Below are 16,768 nucleotides of genomic sequence, written 5' to 3' on the forward strand. Positions count from 1 at the left end.
CACACCCAACGGGTCCAAGGAAAACAAACACTTCCAAAAAGTTACATGCTTTTAAGGAACATCTGTGCAAAAAAAAAAGTTGTTTAATCTCCTTGGGAATTATATATGAAAACAGGATTTTCCTATCCCTCTTACTCAAAAGCAGGTTTTCAACTCGGGTAGGAGTTCCAGGGTCCATGATTTTGTTTGTCTGCTATGGGCAGGTCTTCTTTAATGAGAAGTGGCCAATTCATACAAGTGTGAAAGGACCAGTGTCATGAGTGTCAGACCTGTCTTCTCTTTCTAATCAGCTGTGTGACCTTGAGCAAGTTACCTAGCCTCTCTCTGAGCTCCACTTTGAAAATAAAAGTGGAAATTACTAATACCTACTTTATGGTTGTGAGGATTTGATGAAAATGCACGTAAAGTCAGCTGTTTGGTTACCTTGTGAGAAAGTCTAGTTAAGCTGGAAGCATTTTCATGGAAAGGTCTTTACAAGGCAAAGATAACTTCCGTTTCACCTGTATTACCTACTTAGTACCAACTTAATCTCAGCTGGAGGGGAAGGGCCAGAAGGCTCCACCTGCCAGGCAGTGCTTATTACAGCATCCTGTAGACATTCTAATAGTTTTTGCTCTGTGTGAAGTGGGGCCTCTTTTTCGTCCCACCAGTCTTTTGTAAAATTATTTTTGTTAATGTGGAGTTGGATCTATTTGGGTAATATTTCCAAGTTTTAGAATAGCTAAAACTATTTTAAACTCAAATAAGGTGAGAAGTCTCACGCCAGGGTACCTGTCCTCAGTAGGGTCTGTAGGGTATCTTGCTGATCTTTACTCTCAGGGTTCTTAGCCCATCTATGAGTGTCAAGCACCAGGTGTTATTAATGATTTCTGAATGTGTGGAGCTAGCAAACTTTAGGCTCCATTTTCCCAGTTTAAGACAGGTTGTGTTTACTATTAAATACAATCCTATGGCGCAGAACGGCAGGTTCGGAAACTCGGAAAACTTGCTCAAGGTCACTATGGGAAGTGGCACAGCCGGGATATGAACCTAGGCAGGCGGCGACCCCAGAGCCCGCACTCAGGCCAGGTTGGCTGAAATGTGAGCCACGCTTTCAGAACTACATTTCCCAGCGCCCCTAGCGGAGGCGGGGCGCTCCCTCCCGTTTGGACTACGTTTCCCATGGGGCCATGCGCCCCCCCCCCCCCCACCACCACCATAGATTTCCTCAGCCTCTTGGGGCTGCACCGCTTCCGTCGGACTCCACTTCCCGGTGGCACCCGCGGCTGGGCGCGGCGGCGGGGCGGCCCGAGAGAGAGGGCGAGGGCGAGGGCGAAGGCGAAGGCGAGGGCGGGGGCAGGGGCGGCGGGCGGCCCGCGGCTGAGGAGGCCACCGCCTCCCTGGGCCTGCCGGGGCGGCCGCCTCCGCGATGCCGCTGCTCGTGGAGGGGCGGCGAGTGAGGCTGCCGCAGTCCGCTGGGGACCTCGTCCGAGCCCACCCGCTTCTGGAGGTGAGCAGGGCCCGGGCGGGGGGCTTCGAGGCTGGCCCGAGGGAATCCGCAGGCGGTCCAGAGCCCTCCTCACCCCGCCGCCACCACCCGCTCTCCCCGAATCAGGCTCGAAACTTGGCGCAGCGGAGGTGCTATCGGCACATCCGGAGCCCAGGCCGCCGGCAGCAGAGTTTCTGCCCTCGCTTGAGGCATCTGTGGAGCTTTTACCTTCTTTGGACCTTAGAGGGCATCTGCTGAGGCCCCTCTTTTCCAAAGGAGGGAACGGGGGCCCAGAGAGGTTAGGTGACTTGTCCAGGGTCGCCCAGCACCGCGGCTTGAGGACACCCCGGGACCCCCTTTTTCCAGACAGGGCGGTCCCAATCTCCAATCCGGACTTGGCCCGTTTAGGCAAATCTGGGCAGCGCCCTTGCTCTTTCCCTCGCCGGGGATCCCCACCCGTGGTGAGCGCGGCATCGTCCTTGGGTCCTCAGGAAGCAGGAGGTTTTCTGGGGTGGGCAGGGGCATCCTGGCGGGTCGCCTAGTCTTCTAGACCCGGGATCTGGGGCTCCCGGTTAGTTTCAGTCGGAAGAAAGGGCCCTATTTTCACCCAGCTGGGGCGTGTTGAGGAACCACACCCTATGGAAGGGTTTTTTGTTTTGTTTCCTGCTTTTGTCCTTAGATGGACCTCTGAACCCTTAGTCCAAGCTTATGCAGAGACTGTTTAGAAAAGGGTTCTTACTGTAAAAAAAAAAAAAAAAAAAAAATCCGAACCAAACCTCCCACTTGCCCCAGATCCAGTTAAGGGGAAATCAACCATTTCATTGATTTAAGAGATTCATGTTGAGCCTCTAATGTACGTTGCCTATGGTGTTTGCCTCTTTCCCCACAATCAGGACATTTATAGGGTGGGGATGTTTTTTAATCACAGGGTGGCTCAAATACCATGACTGTTAATTAAGTGCCATAAAGGGGAAAAAAAATGCCCCTTTTCACTCTGCAGAGTGAAGCTGGGGAACCAGATTGAGTCTGTAGGCTTAGGGAAGGTATTTTTGGGTTTTCTTTTGTAACAGTTGCAGGGTGATTTTGTCTGCATGCTTGTTTTGTTTATTTTCCTTTGGTCTCGCCCCCAGAATGTAAGCTTCCTGAAGGCAGACAGTGTGTCTTTGTATCCTCAGAGCCTAGGGCAGTCCCTGTCAGTGAATCTGTGCTTTGTAAATATTTGTTCCACAAATGTCTGAGCAGAATGACCCCTGAAAATGACCCAAAAGATGAGGCGCGGGGGGGGGGGGTGTTACTGACAGGGAAAAGAGGACAACTCTGTGTGGTTCTCAACTTGCATTTCAAGAAAACAGTAGTGATATTAGCCAACACATATGGGGCACCTAGCAGACACTAGGTTAAGTGTTAAATACTTTCCTTGTACTGTGTCACTGCCACACCATGAACTGGTGTAGTTGGGAGTACGACTCACCAAGGGAGAAAAATTGCAGCTGCCTAAAGAATATAGGTGGCACCCTATTTTTACGTCTGCTTGAAATTTTCTATGATAAAAAGTTAGATCAGTGTCCAAGGCAGCCCCCTAAGTGTGTAGAGAGGGGGGAATGAGATGAGATACCAGGGCGGCTGGACCCCTAGAAGGGAGGTTTGGCCTCTCTGGGGAGACGTGGCCTAGAAATGCTGTGTAGTGGGGACCAGTTTGCCTTACAGGAACGGGGGGGCGGGGGTGGGGGCACTTCCATCTCGGCAGCCTAAGGGAAGAGGGGGAGGGCATTCTAGCTGAGCAAGCTGGACTGTGCCCCATGGCCCCTGGGCGGGAGGGGAAGGGCCCCGAAGGCGGGTGGACTGGCCTGTTTCCCTGGCAGAGAGGGCAGGAGGGGCAGAGTGGAAGATAAGCTGGGAGGGGTAGGTCGTACCTACGTGGCAGGGGTTTAGATGGATCTTTCAGCTGACATGCAGTGTGGAGAAATGAAAGGTTTAATTATTTTTTTAAATAACAAGTAGTGTTCCCTTGGTAAGAAAATAGAAATTATAAATCTCAAAAAGAAGAAAAAAGAATCTGTGACCACAACCATGCTTCACATTTTGCTATACTTTTTTACATGATAGCATTACTATATATTCTGTTCTATAATGTGTCTTTTTCATGTGACAGTAGGTTGTGAGTATGCAGTAGCAGCACTTACAAGCCTGTCCATAGCTATGCTTAGCATAGGATAATAGTAACAACAGCAACAATGATAGCAATGCCGTGGAACTTGCTGAGCATCCCAGCCCTAGGAAGCAGGTACTGCTCCTGTTCCCATTTTACAGATGGGGACTCTGAGGCACAGAGGGTGGAGTAAATTGCCCAAGATCCCACATCCTGTGAGTGGTGAAGCCTGGATCACAACCCAGGTGGTCCGCCTTTGCCTCTAGAGCAGCAGTGCTCAATATGTTAGCCACTGGCTGCATGTGGCGATTTACATTTAAGTTAATTAAAATTTAATAAAATTTAAAAATCAGCTCCTCAGTCACAGTAGCCGCGTTTCAAGTGTTCGACAGCCACGTGTGGCCAGTGGCTGCTGTATGAGACAGGGCAGGTACAGATCCTTGCCATCGCTGCAGCAAGCGCCTTTGGGCGGTGCTGTGTAGAGCCTTTGTTCTTAACCAGTCACTGGATGCTCAGGAACTGGTCCTGCGGCCTCTTGAGAAACAGTCCCATGGAATTCCACGTAACTTCGTTCCTGCCTTTAAGCATGCGCAATATTTATGCTCTTTCCCCATTAGGAACGTTCACAGAGCTAAATCTCTATAAACCCCTGTAATTATTCCTCAGAAGGGTTTTTTTGAGCAGAAAAGCGGGGTCAGGACAGGGGACCAGAGGTGGGGAATGGTGACAGCCACCCCCTACAGACCTGCTGTCAGTTAATCCTCCCGCAGCCTAAGGAGTGGCCGTCATCAGCCCCGTTTCCCAGAGGAGGGGACGGAGCACCGAAGCTCAGCCTAATGCCCAGGTCACTGGCTCAGGGAGAGGCCCCCGGGCACTATATTGTAGGAATTTAGGTGTAAGGGAAGAAAGGACTGAAATGAGGTAGCGCCCGAGGGGTGGGAGGAAGGCTCAGTTCTGAGGGCTGCGCCTGGCGGCACTCTCATACTTGCTCTCCCGTTTTCTTCAAATTTCAGTGTCACTCATAAGTAGCTTTCTGGGGACACAGCCACGGCCACTTGTCATGTGTCGTCTATGCTGCTTTCACGCTGAGGAGCTGAGACCGCATGGTCTGCAAAGCCCAGGATACTTATTGTCTGGCCCTTTCCTGAAACAAGTGTACTGACCCCTGCGTTAAGAGAACAGTGCCATCCGATAGGGATTGGGAAATGAGGATGAGCCGTAGCAGGGAGAGACTGAGGGAAAAGATATTTTTTCGTGAATCTGAGCGTCCAGCGAATAAAAAAAGTTCAGAAAAAGTTCAGAAAACGACTGCTTTTATTTCAGAAAGGATGCGAGTTTATAAAGTAGGACTGTGTGTTTTTCCACAGAGGAGAACTTTGGCTAACCTTTTTTCATTTTTTAAAGTGAAAGACGAAAGCAACGTTGCTGTTTTCACTTTCTGGCCATTCTCTCTCCTGATAATTTGTGCTTCTGTTTCTCTGGGAAATAGTAGGAGCTGTGTCGATGAGAGACATTGTGATTTTTGGTCTTGGGCACGCAAGTGATAATTCATTTCTCAGAAATAGCTTTGCTTTTGGGTGGTGACCAAGTTGTGAAAATAAGTGGTAAAAATTTGCCGTGACTTCTCCCTCCCCCTCCCCGAAAAGAACAAAAAGAGGTAAGTATTAAAGGAATAATAAAAAGGAAATTCTGCATTCTCCTTTATCTTATCTTGAATTAAGGTGAGAAATGGCGTGAAAATGAAAAGTGCTTACTGCTATGAGGTGTTGTGAGTTTTTGCACAATTGGCTGCATCTCTTTCTCCCAGACTCAGCCGTCCGATCACACACTGCACTTCACTCAGTCCTTAGTTCCTTTCTTCTTTAAAAAATTTTTTTTATTGAAGTATAGTTGATTTATACTGTTAATTTCTGCTGTACAGCAAAGTGATTCAGTTATATATATACTCTTTCATATTCTTTTACGTTATGGTTTATTACAGGATATTGAATATAGTTCCTTGTGCTGTACTGTAGGACCTTGTTGTTTATCTATCCTATATATAATAGTTTGCATCTGCTAATCCCAACTTAGTTCCTTTCTTAAGTGGAGGGGCCAGTCTCACTATAACTGCTGCCTTGCTTCCAATTAATGAAAGTTTATTAAAAGAGAACCCTCTAGAACTCGTCAAGTGTATTGTCATGTTTTTTTACATCTCTTGTATTTTGTTAAGTAAGCAAGTACTAACCTAAATTAGCACCAACAGTGAGGAATGGCCAGAAGCCAGTATAAGACCATAAAAATATTTCCTGGTCTAGACAGTACACAAGCTCTGTATTTGCACACGTGGTTAGGAAATTGTTTATTGAGGAGTTTATTTGTTGCAAGTAAGAAGAAAATTATGAAACATTTTAGTGATGCCTCAATTTGATGTTTTTGAAGAAAAAAAAGTTTAGTTCTCATGAAAGAATTAACCACCTGAGTTTTTTCCCCCCAGGCTTACTAATAATTTATACAAATATTCAATTAGTCAGAATTTTCACACCTAATATTAACCTGTCTTTTCATAAATTTGCTTATTTATGAGGGCTCCTTTTTGGTTTTCTACTTTAATAACATAATTACATCATAAGACATTTGGAGAATAGAGCGACAGTTAAATGACTTGTGTTTGCCCTGTTCTAACACAATCATGGTTATATTGGTGAATTTCCTTCCAGTATTTTTCCCTGTATGTGGCGACATTTTTAGCATTGTTGTATTAACAGCATATTTGCAGCTTAAATTTTTTTACTTGAATCTTGCTCTTCAGTTTATATTTCCAAGCTCTTTTCCCATAGTCTTCATTTTTTCATGTCTGTGCAGTTAGCAGTTGTGAGTTGGTTCTGCATAATTTACTTGCCTTTTCTGTGGTTGTCCCCAGCTTTGTGCCATTCTCGATAACACAGGGATTGAGTGCATTTTAGGTTATTTCCACAGTACAGATTTCCAGAGGTGGGAATTACTAGATTAGGAGACAGGTAAGGTCTGGATCCCTCCTCCTCTTTAAAGAAAGTGAAGGTCTGTGATTTCTGAGCCACCCAATCCACTAGTCCATATGCTCTGATTCTCTTTACAATTGTAAAGAATGGGGAAAGATTTTTGCATCTTATTTCATAGGTACTAGGGTCTTGTTCTATAGGGTGAAAAAAGAACAGAACTTCCTTGTTTCCTTCATATTGTTCCACATGGTAGTTACTGCTGCTGCCTTTTTATTTTAGCTTTTCTGTCAGATAATACACACACCTCAGACCTCACAAGTGTGTGTTTCCCACGTAGGGCACACTTTGGCTCTCTCCACCTCTCTAGTCACTCAATCCTCACTAATTTCCATCACTATTTTATTTTTTTTTTTAATTAAACAGGAAAGAGCCAGACTTCTCAGAGGTCAGTCTGTTCAACAAGTGGGACCCCAGGGCCTTCTGTATGTTCAGCAAAGAGAGCTTGCAGTGACCTCCCCAAAGGATGGTAGGTTAGGAAGCAGTGAATTGGGCGTTATCCCCAAAGGCTATTGGATATTTTATTTTATTTCTTTTTTAAACAGGCTCCATCTCCATTCTGGGTTCTGATGATGCCACCACTTGTCACATTGTGGTCCTGAGGCACACAGGTATGATGAGAGAGATGAAGGAAACCGTTAACTTAAACGGACCCGACACGTGGGACCATGAATTTCTCGATTTGCGTTTCCTGGCTCCGCTTACCTCTTCTCCATCTGCATGGCCCCTCCCTGTGGCCCTGGTCAGATGGGTTGGCTGGGCAGCCCAGACGTCTCTATTTTTCCTTTTACAGGCTGTTCAAAGATGAGGCGGTCCGAATGGACAGGCGTAGACCTGGCCTGCTGCCCGAGTTCTCATCGGGAATAACATGAGTCGTTTCACCCTTGTTCTTCAGGTAATGGGGCTACCTGCTTGACACATTGTGACGGAACTGACACCAAAGCTGAGGTCCCCTTGATCATGAACTCCATAAAATCCTTTTCCGACCACACTCAATGTGGAAGGTGAGCTCCACGCTACTCTGTTTTGTGATATTGGGAACTTGACACCATCACATAGAGGGAACAGCCGTGGCAGCTGTTCCAGCAACGTGGCCTGTCACCAGCACGGTGGCCGCCTGGTCCCCCTGGAGCAGAGCGTGGCCCAGCGTCGGCCCCTCGTCAGTAGTTGCTGAGGGAGTGAATGGGTGGCGGGTACGAGGGGAGGTTTGACTTTGAATCTGTAGTTCTGTTCTCAGTAATGTCCTCTTAGATGTCCGTTTTGCGGACATTGCCTTGTTACATCCCAGCGGTGGAATCTCTTCATTCTTTCAGCAGTTGTTTGTTGAATGTTTCCTGTGAACTAGAACTTGTTTTAGGGACATAGCAGTGAATGGAGTAGACAAACCCTGCCCCCGCGGGGCTCATATTCCATAGCAAGGAGATGTCAGCAAAACAGGATTTTAACGGTGGACAGGGCTCTGAGGAAAACAGGGCTGGGGAGGAGCCGGAGATGGCCGGGAGGAAGGGGGTGCAGTTCTCAGTGTCATGGATTCTGTATGACAGCTGACGCCTGCCCTGGGTGTCCACCACAGCGCCCAACCCTCTCACCGGTGACAGAAAGCATGACCACCTGTTTCACATGTGCGGCCCCGAGATTCAGCTCCCCAGAGTCACAGGGTTAGTTAAACGGGAGGCCCATGACCCCAGCCTGGCTGTCTGGCTGGTACTCACGCCTGTCCTCTCCCCTTTCTCTCTCGTTGGCGGGCCTGGCAGGCATCTCATCTTATTTGAAGTCTAAGGCAGCAGTTCATTTGAATGAACTAGTCATATGCAAGTTCTTAGAATTCCAGGACTTTAAAAGACCAGCCTCTCTGTTCTGAGTTTCACTAATGTAACACAGAGCAGTTTTAAAATTTAACTCTTCTCCTGCCAGGTCTGCGACAGGCTGGGCTAGCCTCACGGCTTTGTGGCTTGTGCAGTCGCCAGACTGCTGGGCCCTCCAGGTTACGTAGCCAGACTGGGCCATGGGCCCAACTCCGTGATTCTCAGCACACAGTTGTGAGATAGAAGATGTCATGAGGCGACTTGATGCTTTGCCCTGTGCTGCTGATGCAGAAGATTCTGGTTCATTCCTCAGGAGGATTTCGTCTGTCAGTAGAAGGGATGTGAAATACGGCCACACTTTCCCAAGCTCTGGTTGCCAGGTTGTCATAGGCTGAGGACCAGGGGTTAGCAGAGAAGTGTGCATGGGGCACTCAGGGTTAACAAAGTTAGTGTGGTCTTTCCAGCTGTAGGGCTTCCTACCTGGAGCTTTGCTGTGCATGGTGACTCCCTTAGGGAGTAGGCAAGGCTTCCCAAACTTATTTAACCCCAAGAACACTTTTTTCTGTTTCATGAGGCCAGTGTTCAAAGTTTCCCACTTTGGGAAAAGCTGGTGTTGTAGATAAGCATGTGCTTTAGACACAGACGCAGTTTCCTTCTCTGTGAAACGGAGATGCAAACCCATCTCTCCACGACGCTGGGTGGTAGAGAAGACGGCGTCTGTGCAGGGAAGGTGTCAGTCCCGCCCTTCCCAGTTCTGCACCCCAGGTCCTCTTAGGCTGAGACTTTTAAGAGGTTTTGGAAGCATCCCGCTTGGGGCAGGTCCATTGTGTGACATGGTTGTCTTCTTCCAGAGCAGCCTTTTTCACCCTGTGCCTCGAGGTGGCATCATGTTGGTGTTAAGACACAGCTCCGCTCGGCCCCCAGGCACCCGGGCAGGGTCCCAGTGTGCCGCATGGGTTCTTGTGCATGTGCTGAGGTGTAAACGGGGCCCGGGAGCCGAGAGCTAAAGTTCACAGCAGACCCAGCACACGCTGTCCCGTGCTGTTCGGCCTCTGACCACCTCCTGTCTCTTTGCCAGGCTGGAAGTGCACCTCGTGGGCGGCTTCAGTGATGACAGGCAGTTGTCACAAAAACTGACTCATCAGCTTCTTAGTAAGTTCACTTTCTTCCTCAAATTTGATAAAAATATGTATCTATTTTTGCTTAGATAAAAATCCCAATTAGTACAGAACCCAATTAGTATCTATTTTTGCTTAGATAAAAATCCCAATTAGTACAAAATCCCAATTATTAGTACAGTACAAAGGGGTGCACCTCCTTGGAGCCACACAAACTGCTCAGCTTGGAATCTTCCATAAAGACAGGATAGCAAAGAGCTAAATGCTTAGAGGTAATGGGATGGGGACAAGATTTTCTTTCAAAATAGCAGGTGATGCATCCCAAAATAGCAAGTGCTGTGAATTGTTTGAAAACAAGAACCACCTTCTGGGCAGAAATGTCCATTTTAATCTGAAAAGAATTAAAACCCCGATAAAAGCCAATTTTTCCCCTGTTAAATTAGCAAATATTAAAAAAAAAAAAAGATGTTCTTTGATTAACCATGAGGCAGCGAGGTGGGTGTATTCCTGCAGCACTGGAACATACTTTGGTGTAACCTGTCAGGAAAGCCATTTGGCATCATGGTCCATCATGGACCCAGTAATTCCCCTTCTGGGAATGTATTATAAGAAAATAATCTGAAATGTACACAGAGATTTATGCCCAAAGATGGGCAGTAGAATGTTATTTACAATTGGAAATAATCTAATGTCCATTAGTAGAGGAACAGTTATATAGCCATTAAAAAATAATACTTATGAAGAGGTTTGAATTACATGAGAAAATACATATGTACAAAACAGGATATAAAATTGTCTACATCTGAGCTCAGCTGTGCATGGACAAATATGGCAGGAAACATACTGAATGTTAACTGCTAGGATTATGGCCATTAAAAGCCCATACACTTATATCTTTAAAAACCCACATATTCTTTCCACTCTGCTGTATTTTCCAAATTTTTCATAATGATCAATTTTTGTATGACTGATAATCAGGAAAAAAAAGTTATTTAGGAAAAGGGTAAAAATCTTATGAATTTGTCCCCCCAGCCTCTCAGAATGGAGAGAAGAATGGAAAGCCTTGGTCGAAGTTTCCTTTGAGCTTGAGGCTAGGAGCACATCTGTCCCTTGGCAGGCAGGGTTCTGGGCATCAGCTCATGTGGATCTGACCTCTGATAAGAGGCCAGGTTGTGACCGGAAGGCTAGTGGATCCGACTCTCTGTCCCCTTCTTGACTTGTTCAGCATATGCTCTGCTAATTAAAGGAACTTTTTTTTTTTTTAATTGTGTGTCAAATGCCTGAACTCTTTTGAATACTGCACACAGCTCAGAACTGGCTTACATATTGGCAGATGGATTTTGTTTTTTTTGTTTTTGTTTTAGTATTTATTTTTTTTAGGCTGTGCCGGCTTAGTTGCGGCACTCAGGATCTTCCTTGTGGCACGCGGGATCTTTTTAGTTGCAGCAGCATGTGGGATCTTCTTTTAGTTGCAGCGTGAGGACTCTTAGTTGCAGCATGCACGTGGGATCTTGTTCCCAGACCAGGGATCGAACCCAGGCCCCCTGCATTGGGAGCGAGGAGTCTTACCCACTGGACCGCCAGGAAAGTCCCTAAAGGAACTTGTTTGACATCAGTTTTTAAATTCTCATCGTAGGTGAATTTGACAGACAGGAAGATGACATTCACTTGGTGACATTATGTGTGACAGGTAAGTTCTGCCATCTTTCCCAAAGCAAAGCTGTAGATTTCGGGGATGTTTTGCCCTTGCTCTTAAAGCAGGACCCAGCATCCGTGCCTCAGTCGCAGACGGCACTGTTTGTCAAATGCTTTGATGCCTTCTGGCTTTTCCCATATCTTCTGGGATGGCCTTCCCCGCCCTTCCCACTCCAAATCCTGCTCAACCTCAGTTGAGATCCTGACCCACCCCCTTGAGTGCAACTCCTCTGTCCTTCCTTGGGATTCTCAGCAGTCTGCTTTGTACTCCTGGGAAGGTGGAGGGGCCAGATCCCGGAGAGGAGCTGCCGCCACGCGTGTAGGCGGCTGGGAGGCCCAGACTCTGGAGAGGCAGTTTGTTCGCTATAACCTTACTGCTCTGGGGCTCAGCAGGGAAACAGGGACACAGTCCCTTTCATGTTCTGATTTCCCCCCCTTTTGCAGTGGGGACTCCTCCTTGGCCTTTATTTATGGAAAATAAAAGCGATTGTTGGTATTTATTAAAAATTGATCTTAAAATTTCTTTTTTTTACGTGTTAGAATTAAATGACCGGGAAGAAAATGAAAACCACTTTCCAGTAATTTATGGCATTGGTAAGTAGCATGTTGATTGGAGCGTTTATTGGTCTCACACTGACAAGACAAGCTCCGGTTAAAGGCCGATTCCACCAGCTAATAAGCCCGTTGCTGTCGGTGTGTCACAGCCTTAGGTTCTGATCCTGACTTCTCGGTGTATTTGCTGGGAAAGAAGCTTACCTTCTCTAACCTTTATCTACAAAATAGAGAAAACATCCACATCCTAAGGCTGTGAAAAGAAACAGGGTAGCAAATATAAAGTGTAGGCATCACCCCCATTAGGAGAAAGCTGAATGTCAGTGGTCTCTGCTCCCCCAAGAGGCCTCTGCTTTTTTCCAGCCGGTGCTCTGGGGGCTGGAGCAGGGCATTTGAATTTGAATCTTAGGGATTCAGTCGAATCCCTAAGAAGATTCAGTTGAATCTTCTTCCCTTCTTAGGGAACTAATTAAGGTTTTGATTGAGAACAAAGATCCTACAAAGGAAAGTGTGCAACCACCAGGCTAAAGAAAACCCAGAACTTTCCTCCCTCCTGTAACAGCCCCGAGGACTCCCAAGGCTGTAATAGGGTGAGCCTGCCTGTCTCTACAGAGGGCTCCTGCCATATCTGTGATATTTATTTGGCTGGGCGTTCACTGCTTTATTCTCTATACTTTGTATGTCTGAAATAGTAAAAACCAACACACAAACACCAGATTTGGCCCCAGTCCCAGGCCATGTTCGCAGCCGTGTTTGGTCACAGGGCTGACCAGCGAGGCTTTGCCACGCACTGCCTGAAGAGATGGTGCGCCTCCTGTGGGGGGGGCCCTTGGTTTGGAACCAGGTCTTACCTAGTCCAGCTCAGGCCTCAGCTCTTCTCAGCGAGATGCTTGGCTAAAGGGTTGCATTATCCCTTTCCAGGAAGGTAGATGCTACAGACACCTAAGAGTAACTTTGTTCAGTTTCCACTCTTTTCTCTCTGAGGGAGACTCATCCATATTCTATTACATGTGGTGGTAGAAGTGTGAGACTGTGCCAGCCCTTGTGGCTTTTGTCAGGGAAGTCATCCTGTTGTCCCTCACAGCTGTCAACATCAAAACCTCGGAGATCTACAGAGCCTCCTTCCAAGACCGAGGTCCAGAGGAGGAGCTACGTGCCGCACGAGCTTTAACAGGAGGACCAGTGAGTTTGATTATCATCTTTGTGTTACAGGGTTAAGGAAAAAAGGGGGGCATCAAACTCCAAAGTCTTAAGTTTTATAGACCTTAGAAATGAAAAGTTTGTCACTTCTTTAAAGTTGTACATGATCAGGAACCATCACGAACACGTCACGTAGAATAATAATGAACGTTTTCAATTATAAGCTCAAGACCCCAGTTCTCTGCCGTGAAGATGTTGGGGAGGTATGTGAACACCCAGCACCCAGATCCAAAGAGAACGAGCCCCTTTTACTTTGTAAGGACTTTACCAGTGAAGCTGCTGCAGAGAAAGGCGAGCTAAGGGGGAAGAAGAGCCTTCTCCCCTCTGCACCTCAGGATCACACTCTCCTCCGGACCAAGTAACTGAAGACCAGTTTGCTGGGATGAATTGATTAACCCCCAAAATAATCAAATCACTTTAAGAGTCTGATTGCTTTAGGGTGCTTTTTAATTAAGTAACACCTTCATTTTAAAAGTTAGAAAAATAAAAACCTAAGACTTACACATTGAGGAATGGGTGAAAGAATCCTTTTAAAATGCTTAAAGTGAAAAAAATAGAAATCGCATTCAGAGCACCCAAAAGAAATCTGCTCACTTATGAAATACTGCCACTTTCATTGGAAATGTCTGGATTCAATGGTCTGTTCTGCCAACCCTTTGACATTGTTAGGGTTCCTTTTGCAGCCTCTCAAGTAGCATAACAGCCTTGATTTAGCTAAGATTCAGGACATATTTCAGTCTCAGTAACCAAAATTGAACATTGCTGGTGAAGCTGAAAACTACCATTGGCACATTTGAGAATTCAGGGAATTGATCATTTGGCAAATTAACATTTTTACAAATTGGTTTTCCCCTTCTTCTGATGGGGCAATGGCATGTGTACTTTTAAGTTTCAAGGTTACTCGGGGTGTGAATAATGAGGCAGTGTTTCATGTAGCATTGAGGAGTGTGGACTTCAGTCAGACACACCTGGGTCTGGGCCTGGCCCTAACTCTTACGGACATGTGACCATGGGCAACGGGCCCGTCTCTCTGAGCCTCGGGTTTCCAACCAAAATGGGAAAAATGCCATCTTCCTGCAGGACTGTTGTCAGAACTAAACAAAGTAATGTCTGTTTCCCACAAAGTGTAGTACCAGAGAGGTGGAAAGTATTCAGTAAGTAGCAGCTTCTGTTACTTATGAGACAAAAATTGAAAGAAGCTTATCATCCAGACAAATGCCTTAATTTCAAGACTACACTGGAGCTTGCATTAAAGGTAGGGTTTAAGCTGATAACGTTCCTTAAATTCTATCCTTGAAACGTTCTTTTTTAGATGATTAGTATTTACGATGCAGAGACAGAACAACTTCGTATAGGACCATATTCCTGGATGCCATTTCCCCATGTGGATTTCTGGTTGCAGCAAGATGATAAGCAAATACTAGAGGTGAGAATTTACAGGTTGGGTAAATCTTAAATCTGTGGACCTTGGTTTCCTCATCTGTAAGGAAAAAAAAAGGGATTAGACTAGATAACAGCAGCTTTTCCTTCAGTGTTTGGAGGATGCCATTGGCAGACCCTGTTTAGCTGCTGTGTCAGTCAGGGGTAAGTGGAGTCCTGGATGGACATCTACACAGGGCAGCAGTAGGCAACCAACTGTTTTGTTCTCATTAACCCAGGACACCTCGTTTCTTATGTAATTTTACAAATTACATATATATATATATATATATATATATAGTGATCTGAGAACAGCCTGATTAATGTTTAAGGAGCAGAGAGAGACTCTGACATCTTTATCAAAGTAGGGAACAGAGCAGGGTTCTTCTCTCATGCCCCAAATCTTGTTTGTTTTTCCAGAACCTTTCCACGTCACCTCTGGCTGAGCCCCCCCACTTTGTTAAACATATTAGATCTACTTTGATGTTTTTAAAGAAATACCCTTCTCCGGCTAACACGCTGTTTCTTGGAAATAAGGCTCTACTCTACAAAAAAAATGAAGATGGCTTATGGGAAAAGATCTCTTCTCCAGGAAGCTAAAAATAAATAGGAATTACCAAAGAAAGCAACTTTTTGGCATGACAAAAGACCACTGGTGGAGGTAGGAAAGAATATCCATTCTACATCCATTCAGTCTTAGGTCTCTTTCCTTGCTCTGTGTTTTTCAAATGACTTTAAAATAAAATCTTATTTTGGCAAAGGCATTTGTTTAGGTTTACTTTTTGGTTAGTAATGAGAGGCAGAAGAGAAGCCAGCTTTCTCACTGTGCTATAAGCAGCTATTTCAGATACTTGGGTAAGTCTAATTCTGCTAAATTAGTGAATAAGGGAAAAACTGTCATCTATTTTGTTTAAAAGAACTATTTAAAATGCAGTAAAGTTCGGTGAGAATTTATACATCTCACAGAGATTTTTTTTTTGACCTCAAAATATTTTAGAAGCATCAAATCCAAAACTGATGTTATATTTTTAGAAACCTTTATTTTTCTGAAATTGTTATCCAAAAGGAAGTTACCATGCCCAATTAATGCTAAGATTTATGAAGTGAACTCAGTGGTAACAATTTCAAGAACCTTTATTGAAACCAACATTCAAATAGTATCTCAAGGGTGAAATTCTGTTTCAGCAAAACCAATTTAACAATTTCAAATATATATAAAAACATTTAAAAATTTATCTTGTTAAAGGTGATAATTTCCCCTTCCCCCATTTTATCTGCTATACTTCATTGCACCAAATAAACAGGGAAGACTTTGTTTAATCATTTGCACCAAAAAAAAAAAAAGGAAAATTGCATTTTGACAAGTGCCAAATGTCAGAAATCACATCAGATCAGAGTGTAATTACAGGCTTAATGTGGTATAACTAAGGCTTTCAGTACCTACAGTCCACAAACCCAACGTGAATCCCCACCATCTTAAGGTCTCCCGTAGCTTGACTTCACTGGACTAAAAGGCACAGAGGCCCTTACCTATGATAAACGAAGTGATGCAGTACTTTTGGAGAAGTAGAAACAGGCAGTAATCAAGGGTTACTTCCAATTATTTCAGCAGTAGTCTGGCGTGATCAGCCTGAGAAAGATTACATTTCTGGTTCTTGTTTGAGTTGGGCCCAAAAGGCTGAGCTGCTAGTGGAACAGAAGCTACAGAAGCTCCCATGAGAATGGGTCAAAGGTGTACTTAATTTAGAATTTCAGCGCAACGAGGTGCTATACAGCATATTAATACGAGGCTTTTAAGAGTAGCATCTATTGAGTTTTCAGATATTAAACATAGAAATAAGTAGTCTGTACTTGTGTGCCAATTTAAAAGCTTTATCAGTATTTAAAAATATACACATATATATATATATATATAATATGGTCAAGAAGAGTCTTTACAGTTACCCTTAATAGATGAGTCCTTTAATTTGTTTACAAATAGTATATAAAGGGAGAAATGGATTTGTGGCAGAGCTAAGTCAGACAGAAGCACTGTCCAGTCTAACTTGCTTGACGACCCTGCCACAGCTTGAGCGGACACGGTCCTTCCTGACGTCTCCGGGGAAGCAGCAATCGGGGGTGGCAGGAGAGGGCTTCTGACACTCTTATTTACAATCCCATTGAAACCCACTCTCCTTCAAGCCAAACGCAATCCAGTTGTATACTGCAACCTGATCAAACTAAACACCAAGCAAAACAGATGGCAAAGAATGCTGTCTGTCTCCTCTGCAGCAGGACAACAGAGAACCCAGAGAGTTCTAAAGAAAGCTGTCTTACCGAAGGGTTATTACGTGCAACCTAGTAAC

At 45.2% G+C, this 16,768-nt stretch overlaps 2 protein-coding genes across 4 annotated transcripts in view; one reads left to right on the forward strand and one right to left on the reverse strand.

Moving 5' to 3' along the window:
• The first annotated feature begins 1,265 nt into the window (after positions 1-1,265).
• Positions 1,266-15,187, forward strand: NTAN1 (N-terminal asparagine amidase). 3 transcript variants are annotated; one of them, XM_060031786.1, is made up of 10 exons: positions 1,266-1,489; positions 7,001-7,103; positions 7,180-7,245; positions 7,530-7,638; positions 9,518-9,591; positions 11,194-11,247; positions 11,793-11,846; positions 12,889-12,986; positions 14,317-14,430; positions 14,844-15,187. In XM_060031786.1, exons 1-10 carry the CDS (start codon positions 1,409-1,411, stop codon positions 15,021-15,023), a joined length of 933 nt encoding a protein of 310 aa, XP_059887769.1. In that variant the 5' UTR covers positions 1,266-1,408; the 3' UTR covers positions 15,024-15,187. The 3 variants fall into 3 exon arrangements, with proteins under 3 accessions (XP_059887769.1, XP_059887770.1, XP_059887771.1); XM_060031787.2 differs by lacking the exon at positions 7,001-7,103 and having other exon boundaries at positions 1,281-1,489; XM_060031788.2 differs by lacking the exons at positions 7,001-7,103; positions 7,180-7,245 and having other exon boundaries at positions 1,281-1,489.
• PDXDC1 (pyridoxal dependent decarboxylase domain containing 1) overlaps positions 14,354-16,768 on the reverse strand; it is a 50,079-nt gene continuing 47,664 nt past the window's right edge. Inside the window, exon 24 of the mRNA XM_060031785.1 lies at positions 14,354-14,484. Within this exon, the coding sequence (XP_059887768.1) occupies positions 14,425-14,484 (60 nt within the window). The 3' untranslated portion in view covers positions 14,354-14,424. The remainder of the gene's footprint in view (positions 14,485-16,768) is intronic.

The sequence above is a fragment of the Delphinus delphis genome, chromosome 15, assembly GCF_949987515.2.
Source record: "Delphinus delphis chromosome 15, mDelDel1.2, whole genome shotgun sequence".
NCBI classification, from domain to species: Eukaryota; Metazoa; Chordata; class Mammalia; order Artiodactyla; family Delphinidae; genus Delphinus; species Delphinus delphis.

What these genes read in the sequence shown, in the direction of transcription:
- NTAN1 (XM_060031786.1), top strand. Translation starts at nt 1,409, where the DNA reads ATGCCGCTGCTCGTGGAGGGGCGGCGAGTGAGGCTGCCGCAGTCCGCT. An exon ending in TGTGGTCCTGAGGCACACAG is followed by an intron (nt 7,246 to 7,529) that starts GTATGATGAGAG and finishes CTTGTTCTTCAG; the next exon opens with GTAATGGGGCTACCTGCTTG. An exon ending in GACCACACTCAATGTGGAAG is followed by an intron (nt 7,639 to 9,517) that starts GTGAGCTCCACG and finishes TCTCTTTGCCAG; the next exon opens with GCTGGAAGTGCACCTCGTGG.